The following is a 10,094-nucleotide window of genomic DNA, read 5'->3' as shown; positions in this document are numbered from 1 at the left end:
GGGAGTTTTCCTGTCCCTAAACCTGACCTATAACTCATTTAATGTGCCAACTTATTCATGGAATGTCATGTGAAGGACTTGATGTTGTCTTGGACTTACAGATGTTCTCAGCTCTTTCTTACCAAGATCCAGCGTGGCTGGCCATTGCCTTCCCATCAAAATGGCAAGGCAGCAGAAATCCCAGCAAGGACATGGGAATACAACATGGCCTCATCTGAGCTTTTTTGGAGGAGGTGGCTAGAGGGAGTGTGGGCACAAGAATGGGAGTGGCATGCCTAGACTGACCAGTGAGAATGTGTCCCAGCCCTAAGTAGGGACAGCCTATCCCTCACTGTCCATCCAAATTGTGTGGTTCCTCCCCCTTCCCTTGCTTATGGCATAAATGAAGCAGGCATAAAGATGTCAGGGCTTGTGCTGGTGATTCATAGGCATTCGCACCCTGAACCACGGGGTGCAAACTGTTCCTTTATGCTCACACCTGTAATTACCTGTCATTCATGCAAAAGTGGGCTCTCCGGTCTTTAGCCAAACCCAGGTCAAGCATTTCCCTTCCTTTCAAACTCTGTGGTTTCTACTCTGTGTCCCTTAAAACTGGAAATCAGTCTGAGGGACTCTCCCACAGATCCCTGCCCTCTGCCTCTACAACAGAGACAGAGGCCTTACCATGAGAAAGGAGTACCCCATCCAGAGGCTGTGCCAGCCAAGGGGGCACTGCGGGATGGTGATATCCTGGCTGTGCACAGCAATGGCTTGCGAGGGTGCCTCACACACAGAGCAGCGGCTGATATACTGGAGGATTTTAGTCTGGCCGATGGGCATCATGGGGATGGGGGCAGTGGTTGAGAGCCAGTAGGACTTATCATTGCGCCTGGCATAGTGACACACTTCATTGATGTTGCAGTAGATGAAAGGCATGGTGCTGAAGCGGGGCAGACAAGAGCCAGCAAACCCTGGAAGGAGAGAAGGTGGACAGGAGCAGGGCTGGGACTATGTCCAGGGCTACTAGGACTTGGCTAGATGGTGGTTTGGGTTTACATCCAACTGCTTGTGCCAGAACAGGGACACCTCTCCTTTCCATCCTGGAACACTGTACACACACTAAAATCTGTTGATCAAATCCTATTTTCAATGCACCAGGGAAGTTTGATAATGAAAATAATATTTTTATAAACTGAATAATTATTCCCTAATTAATCTGCTTTATAAAACCAGCATTAATAGAGTAAGTCTACTTTTCAGAGTTAGCATACCTGTAGACAATACAAGTAATTCTTGGGTAATCATCCTTGCCCCACAGGTCATCTTATTATTACTACTATTAATCACTAACATTTCTGAATATTTACTATGCACCAAGCATTGTTCTAAACATTTTACATTGGGTGATTCATGTAATCCTTACACCACCTTATGAGATAGGTACTAGAATGAGCCTTGTTCCATTCAGGAGGGAACAGAAGCTTACAGAGGTTGAATAACTTGTCCCCAGGTACATAGCTAGTGTTAGAACCCAGACCTGCCTGAATCCAGAGCTGGTGCTTGTAACCCACTACCCAACAGTGGCCTATCAAGGGCTGGGGGTAGTGAGGAGCATGGCTCTTGGTTTTTGTGAGGCAGATGGCCAGGTCTGGCTGTCAGAGTCAGTACCTACCCAAGTCCTGGTTGTGGGCTTTCTCCTGCCCCTCCACAAATAGCAAGCTGTAACCCACCCACAGCTGGGTCATCTCAGCAGGGCACAGGGGCACCTGCTTCGACTGGCTGTGTTTCACCAAGGTGTAACCCACTCTCGCGCTCTGTCCAGGCAATCCAGCCCTTCCAAAGGGGCCCTGTTTTCCTGGAGGACCTGAGAGACAAAGAGTGGAAAAGAGTGAGCCAGGTGCAGCCAATAATAACAGCAGCTACTCACTTTGTGCTGAATGTTGAGCAGGGCACAATTTCATCACCTCAATTTGTAGATGAGTAAATTGAGGCTCAGAAGTCTTACAACTAACAAGTGGTGGAGCTAGAACATCAACTCAGATGTACAGTAGTCCCCCCTTATCTGGGATTTTGCTTTCTGCAGTTTCAGTTACCCATGGTCAGCCACAGTCCGAAAATATTAAATGGAAAATTTGAGAAATAAGCACTTCATAAGTTTTAAGTGGTTGTGCACCATTATGAGTAGTAGCATGATAAGGTCTTGTACCATCCAGCTCTCATGCCCAAGATATGAAGCATCCCTGTGTACAGCATCTCCACACTGTATATTCCTTGCCCATATTCACTTAGTCCTCTCAGTTATCTGGTCAACTATCAAGGTATTGCAATGTTTGTGTTCAAGTAACCTCTATTTTGCTTAATCATGACCCCAAAGCCATTCACATAACTTTTATTACAGTATATTGTTATAATTGTTCTATTTTATTATTAATGTTGTTAATCTCTTACTGTGTCTAATTTATAAGTTCAACTTTGTTCATTGGCATGCATTTAGAAAAAACCCCAGTATATATAGAATTCAGTACTCTGCGGTTTCAGGCATCCACCGGGGGTCTCAGAATGTATTACCCACAGATAACGGGGGACTACTGTATCCAGTTACAGAATCCCCATTTTAAAAAGCATACTGTCCAGCTTCCCTCCCATAGTCACCTGGCTTTGGTTCTCTAAGAGGGGGGAAGGGAGGATACTTCTTGGGCCAGCCTTATAGACTCTCATAGTAGGTAACTAAGTGCCTTTACCTGATGAATCAGAGGCAGCAAAAGCAGACTTGGGATTGGGGGGGGTGCAAATTGTACCCTCTTCTCCTGCCTGAGGCAAATGATGATACCACTTTCCCACTGAGCCTCAGAACTGTTCTCTACTCCAGACAACTGATTTGCTATCTCTGATATAAAGATGGGAAGTAAGTAGCAAAACAACCATACCTGGTCTCAAATTTTCTTATCTCTTATTCCACCCCCCTCCCATCCACATCACAATCCTTAGGTAGAAAAGGGGAGATGCAGGACAGGAAGCCATGCTGTACAATAGAGTCAGGAGTCTTAAGAGCTGGAAGACAATCCAGAAAAGTATTTGGAACATACCTTTCTCTTTAGGAATATAGGGCTTTAATCCTTCACAGGCTCAGAGGGAATGCATTAGAGCCAAGTTTTCCAGTCTCTGGGTAGTGTCAAGCTTTACCACCAAGTTTCCTAGTTCTCATATTTGAGATTTTAACTCACCACCAAGCCTTAAACCCTCACAAAAGCCCTCTGTCCCTAGTTCTGACATTGCCAGACCTTCAAATCCTGGAGGTCCTTGCAGTCCAGGGAGACCGGGATCACCAAGAGCCCCAGGTGGGCCAGGGAGCCCACTCAGGCCATCTTTGCCAGGGATGCCAGGTAAACCTTTGGAGCCTACAAAGAGAGAAGGCCCACAGAGGGTTACTCAATATGGAGAGTCTGGAAGAGGGGACTCATATGTCATGCCCAGGACTCACCAGGAGAGAGTGCGCCGTCCATCAGGTTGGCGCTCACATTGAGCTCAGGGCTGAACTTCCCGGGCTAGTCCTTAGTTCATGTTGGGGCATCTAGGCGCTGGGACTGCACTCTAAACTTAGCCCTTCTGAGCTGCTTTGCCTCTATTTCCTCCTTCCTTCCTCTTATACTCCCAACAGTGCTGGGAAGAACGCAGGGCCATTGCTGGCATCCCATGCCAGAAATGAGGACATTGAGGCCCAGAGAGACTGATAACTTACTCCAGTCAAGGGGAAAACTGGGATTAGAAGTCAGGTTTCCTGTCCCCCAGCCCTGGACTTTCTCCATTGCTTTTCATGCCCCTGCAGACTCCCTCCTCTCAGCAGCATGTTAGTGAGGGTCAAGCTGTCTGGAGTAGCTGTTATGCTCTGCCCACACAGTTTCTAAAACCAAGTACAACTGCTGGTTCTGCTGGTCTTTCCTCCTGGCAAGAAGTTTGGCAACTTTTTGACGAGCAGAGGAAATGCTTGAGGAAGGTGCCCCTTTGGAGCTGGGCTTTCCAGCCAATTTGTTCAGCCTCTCAGCCAAGACTGTCTCAGCTACCAGAGAAGTCATCTTTCTCTTGAACTGTCCTTACCTTGTAGGCCTATAGGGCCTTGAACTCCAGGATCCCCCGTGAGACCAGGGATGCCTTCGATGCCCGGGAGACCCATGGGTCCAGGAGGAGCCTGGATGGCTTCTGCAATTGGTGTCTGGCCTGGAGCACCTTGGGGGCCGGAAAAGCCTATGGGCAGGTGGGAGGAATGGAAATGTCAGGTGAAGGCTGAGGAGACAGCCTTCCTTCTGCCTCAAAATCACCAGCTTTCTGCCCTTCCTCTTTGTCCCCACAATATCTACTGAATGCCACCAGAATGGCTCTCACCACACTTTACATAATGTCCTATTTACCCATCGACCTTCCCAGTGGATTGGTAGCTCCTTGATGACAGGGGCTAAATTGTATTTATCTTGCCTTCTCAGGGCTCAGCACAGGGCCTGGTACATGTTGTAAATATGGTAGTCTGAGGCTTGGCTTGGGACTGGGGTAGTTAGTTCACTCACTCACTGGTCAGAACACAGTGCCAAGGAGGCTGAGGGGATGCCTCTAATTCCCAAAGTTCAGTTGGCATCACAGCCTAGGGCCCCAAATGCAGGCAGCTGGCTTACTATTAAAGCCAAACAAGCCAGTTTGCTTACTAATTCATTGAACAAGTATTTCTTGAGTGCCTACTGAGTAAATCAGGGAATAGAGTGGTGAATAAGACAGATGTTTATGGAGGTTATGGTCTGGTGACAAAGATGAAAATTATATAACCTGGCAAATGCCATTAATCTTACTGCAAATTGTGAGAAGTGCTACAAAGGAAATGAACAGTGCAGTGACAATGGGAGGGAGGAAGGGGGCTATTAAGTAGAGAACCTGATTTAGAGAGAGTGATGTGTCATCTAATAAGCATTGACATTTAAACTGAGACCATTGAAGCATTAGAAAGAGCTGTGTTGGGGGGCAAAAGTATTCCAGGAAGTAGAAATAGCATGTACAAAGGCCAGGTGTTTTTGGGTAACTGAGAAGCTAGTGTGGCCACAGCACAGTGAGCTGCAAAGGGAAAGGGCTGGTGATGAGAATAAGGAGGGAGGCATCACATAAGGCTCTGTGGTCATAGCTAATTTATTTATATGCCATAGAAGTCAGTGGATGATTTGTTTTTATAAGATCTCTCACCACTGTGTGGAGAAATGATCACTAGTGGAGGTGCACAGTGGAAATAGGGGGACCAATGAACAGGTCACTGCAGTGATTCATGTGGGAAATGTTGATGGCTTGGACCTGGGTGGTAGGGGTGGAGGTGATAAGAGGTGAGTGGATGCAAGGTACATTTAGGTGACACAATCTTTGGGGCTTGCTATGTGTATGAGTGACAGAGGTGCTGGTAAAGGATGGGAAAGAGGTTCTTCATTTCTGGATTGAGCAAATGGGTGGGTGGTAATGTGAATACAAACCCAATACCCACTAATGTAGAATGAGGAGACCAGTGGCAGGATCTATGGTGGCAGAGCAGCAGTGACTTTTAGTTCTGGCAGCTGATGGAGGCAAAAATATTGCCAACCTGCCCACTGGAGGAGCTTGATCCAGCTGTTTCAAGCATCCAGGCTTTCTTGGCGTGGTGTGTAGTGACTCCTGAAGGAATAATACCTCAGACCCCTCCCTTCAGCTTATGATCAGCCTAGCACATACTCTCAACTCACCTCTTTGGCCTGCCTTCCCCTTCATTCCGGGAAATCCTGGGTCTCCAGGTGGCCCAACCTTGCCTGGCATCCCCATGAAGCCAGGCTCACCTCTCATGCCTGGCAAAGTCCAAAGGAAAGCAAGTCAGAGCTTGGCATGATGGTGCTGGTTGCGGGGAGTAGAGACTAGGCAGAGATGAGGGTGGGAAGAGCATTATCAGCTGGCTTCTCTTTACAGGGCTATAGGAAGGAGCCACATCTGACTGTAGAGTGGAAAAGGGCCCAACAACCAGCCAAGAAAGCAATCATACCTTTCTGTCCTAGCTCTCCAGGGAGGCCAGAGAAACCTGGAATTCCTTCGTCTCCCTTTGGCCCTTTAGGACCAGGAATTCCAGGGAAGCCAGGGTCTCCAGGGTCACCTTGATTTGAAGATGGCCCAGGGAGACCTGGGGGGCCTGGGAGGCCTGGGTGGCCTAAGAATGAGACGGGAAGAGGGACAAGTAAGGGCAGGTGAGCAGGAAGTGACCACTGCTGAAAACCTTGGAACTGATATGAAGTCAAAGCCTATCCCTAGGGCAGAGAATGTTCTCTGGCGTCTGTGGGGTCCCAGTGCCCAGACCTTCCCAAACCCTTTTAGCAAAAAGTAGCCTGTTGCAGTCCTTGATCTTCCTGCTAAGGGAGGGAAGTGAGGCTGAGCAGGCCCATGCATGTCCAGCCATAGAGATGGGGCTGGATTATATATGGGACCACCCCAAACTCCAGACAAAAGGTGATGGCCAGCCCTCTTTTGAGCTTCCTGTCTTTACCTCGTTCTCCATCTAGGCCTGGTCGCCCAGGGTCTCCAGGCTGTCCTGCTATGACTGATGGCAAGGAGAGGCCTGGGGCACCAGGGGGACCAGCAGGGCCTTGAGGACCTGGGAAACCTGCAAAGAACAAATAAAAGGAGCTGCATGGACTTTGTGTGCCCAGGAGAGGGCCAGGCCCTCTCAGAGAAAATGGATATTTACACAGAAATTGGGAGACCTTAGGTAGTTGCCAGACGAACAGATGCCAGCAGAGGGCTCTTCTCCCTTCATTTTACTTTGGCAGTCAGCAGATGAAGTAGCTGACAGGGCTCAGAGACTCCCCTCTCCCCTTCCAGAGCTTTGGAAATTTCTAGCTCCCCAACCTCACTAGTAATGGAAATATTTTAGATTTCCCCCAAATCAGGGAATAAAATGCATGACTGCAACACATGGAATTGATGTTTCCCAAAGTGTTTTTAAATCTACTCTTTCTGTAGCACATTTCATTAAGTTAGTCAGTTATGTCTGATGTTGTTCAGAAAAACTTATAGATGGAGGCACAGTCCCAAGCCAGTCAGAATAGACACCTGCTGGGTCAGAATGGAGGCGCCCAGGTGCTGTGCTTCCTGATGTCTTCTAGAGCTAACTTCTAGAGCTTCTAGGGAAATGGAAAAACACTTTTATAGGTAATTCATATTAACTGAATGCTTGCTTAATTGAGCTTAGAGAACAAATTTCTCTACTAAATCCCTTTTTCCTTTTTTGGCCAAAGAGAATAGTTATTTATTAGAGTAAATACAGAATACTTGTTTGCTAAATTTTAATACTGCCTTACAAGTTTTCTGTTTGTGGAATGATCTCTATTATATGTTCAAAATGAAAAAGTTTAACTGATGACAGATTAATAAGAACACATTGAATATTTAGATGGTACTCTTGATGGAAAAACACATCAAAGTCATACATACAAATGTCGAAGTTCACATACTTTTAGCATGAAGAAATGTGCTTATTACTTTGGTGTATTCTAGAAGGTATTCAAATGAAGAGAAGTAGATTTAAACTGGTTGATAAGCTATCCTTGTGGTTGAGATTATTTTTTTTTATGACACGAAAATTCAAAAATATTAGTTGCATTTTAGTTTTTGACAAGCTGACTATATTTATTAATGCTGAATTTCTCATATTTAGGTAAGGAATAGTAAAAGTACACCCATAAAAACTTGTAAAGAAATATAGCAGGCTGAATAATTCAGGTGTTTTTAATAAGTTCATTAATTAATTGAATGCTGAGGAAATATAGAGAAAGAAAAATAAATTTCAAGAAAAGTCTCCAATTATTATAGGTCTGAAAAAGAAACAAAATAAAAATACAAAGAACAACTAGTTGCATAGCCACATGGTACTACTTTTAATATTGTCAACTGTTTCTTGATAAACATTTGAAGTTATTTTCATTTTCACAAAAGTCAACATCTGAAAAGGAAGAAATATTGTTTTTTTCCTGAAAAAATTGCTGAAATTGTGCAAAACTAGTAAATGAGACAACATATATAGTAGACTAAGTGTGGGCAGCACACTGATTATAAAAATTCCCATTTCAGTTTTTGAAGTCACCTCCTCTTTTTACCTGTTTCTTTATTTTATAATTATATCAATTTACCATTAAATCTGAAATAAAATACTATTGACCTCAAGGAGTAGAAAAAACAACCACTTAAATGAGCATATGAAAACACAAGATGGCATATTTTCCCAAGTCGTTCCAGTGTCAGAGCATTAAAAAACCCTAAATATACAAATTCAACTTCTAAATATTCAATACAAATATAAAAATGAATGATGTAATTTTAAGTAATTTATATTATTATAGGGTCCAGGGTTGCTTTAACAAGTTTCCTTAGGGGTAAACCCTCATTTTACATGGATTTCTATGATCAAATCAGAGATAAGTTCCTATGGATGAGGGAATTATAATATTTGCTTTTAAAACAAATTGTTTTAATTAGGTATTGAGAAAAGCAGAAGAAAATTTAGAAATAATATGTAAAAAATAATCCAGATACAATGAACATCTGTTCCACCCCCCCAATTATTTAAGAAAAAGAAGATAGCATTACTTTTCCTTCAAAGATCCCACCAACTTCCCTCCCAATCAGAGGCACCCACTCCTGAATTTTGTGTTCATTGTTCCTTTTTCATCACTGTTTGACCACTCTTATTTGTATCCTAAACAATATTTTGGTTGGTTTTGCTTAGTTATGAACATTTAGCAATGGAATTATACCAAATGCTTTCCTCTGGTACTTTCTCCCCCCCACCCCAACATTATGTTCCTGAAATGTATCCATCTTGTCATGTGCTGTTTACTGTATTTGTAATTGTGATTTTATTGCCTCAGATAGCTAAAGGAAATTGATAAATTAATGACCAGGCATTCATAATCCAGATTTGAAAACTGAAAAGGCAATACCCCTGTGCTTCTATTCAGGTTCCCACTTCTCTATCTCCTGGGAAAGAAGTCAGACGATCTCCTTATAGGCTCAGACCATGTTTGAGCCCTCATTTTGGAGAACCTGCTGGCTTTTAGAAAAGAACAGGTTGGTCTAGACCTGTGGTCAGCAAACTGTGGCTCACGAGCCACATGCAGCTCTTTGGCCCCTTGAGTGTGGCTCTTCCTAAGTCTTAGGAGTACCCTAATTAAGTTAATAACAGTGTACCTACCTATATAGTTTAAGTTTAAAAAATGTGGCTCTCAAAAGAAAGTTCAATCATTGTACTGTTGATATTTGGCTCTGTTGACTAATGAGTTTGCCGACCACTGGTCTAGACCAAAGGAAAGAATAAATAGGAACAGCAAATGCACCAATATAAAATACAACAGGAAATGAATTAATGTATGAATGAATATAGATCCTGGAAAACATACACACATTATACAAACATGCACATAAGTAAGTAAAATATGGGACCTCAGATCCCAGAACTATGAAGAACAGAACATTTTGCAAATATTTTCCCCCCAGTGAACATGTAATGATATAATGGCCAACATTTCTTGAGCAACTACTATGTGCCTGATGCTGTGCTAAGTGCTTTTGTATACATTGCCTTACTCCTCATTGATTCCTCATCAAACCTCTGATGTAGATTCTCTTATTATGTTCATTTTATAGACAAGGAAAACTGGGGGTCCATTTGGAACCAAGGGGCAAGTAACTTCCTTGTTCAAGTTCATATAGCTAGTAAGAGGTAGAGCTGGAATTTTAATTCATCGGTATGACATCAGAGCCCATACTCTTAGCCATTTCTGTTTTCTACTGAGTGGGATATATATGGGTCTTCAGAACATTCCTAAGGAGAGTACAATAATTAAAATTCACTCTCACTATTTAAGAGGTGAGGAAAGGGAGGCTCAGGATGGAACTTCAGACAGTGTGTGAGTCAGGGGCTGAGATTAGGGCAAAATCTGCTTTTTAGTAAACCCAACAAATCCTAATTGTGTGCCTGTTGTGTGCTTGTCATAGGGAGACATTTATCCTCTTAGTCTTGGACTCCTTCCAGCAGCCACACAGTCTTCCTAGGGCCCTGGGATTGCCATCCACAC

General features: G+C 43.9%; 1 protein-coding gene across 3 annotated transcripts in view; it reads right to left on the bottom strand.

The window, feature by feature from the left end:
- Positions 1 to 10,094, bottom strand: part of COL4A6 (collagen type IV alpha 6 chain) — a 398,864-nt gene that overhangs the window by 3,174 nt on the left and 385,596 nt on the right. For all 3 annotated transcript variants that reach the window (XM_036305431.1, XM_036305429.1, XM_036305430.1), the window contains 7 exons: positions 6,509 to 6,625; positions 6,014 to 6,175; positions 5,724 to 5,822; positions 4,075 to 4,221; positions 3,261 to 3,377; positions 1,652 to 1,843; positions 664 to 950 (listed from right to left, as the gene is read on the bottom strand). In XM_036305431.1, coding sequence (XP_036161324.1) covers positions 664 to 950; positions 1,652 to 1,843; positions 3,261 to 3,377; positions 4,075 to 4,221; positions 5,724 to 5,822; positions 6,014 to 6,175; positions 6,509 to 6,625 — 1,121 coding nt within the window. The remainder of the gene's footprint in view (positions 1 to 663; positions 951 to 1,651; positions 1,844 to 3,260; positions 3,378 to 4,074; positions 4,222 to 5,723; positions 5,823 to 6,013; positions 6,176 to 6,508; positions 6,626 to 10,094) is intronic.

Source organism: Myotis myotis, unplaced genomic scaffold (assembly GCF_014108235.1).
Source record: "Myotis myotis isolate mMyoMyo1 unplaced genomic scaffold, mMyoMyo1.p scaffold_m19_p_4, whole genome shotgun sequence".
Taxonomy (NCBI): Eukaryota; Metazoa; Chordata; class Mammalia; order Chiroptera; family Vespertilionidae; genus Myotis; species Myotis myotis.
Note: the sequence above shows the minus strand (reverse complement) of the source record. Positions and strands in the feature narration are given on the sequence as shown.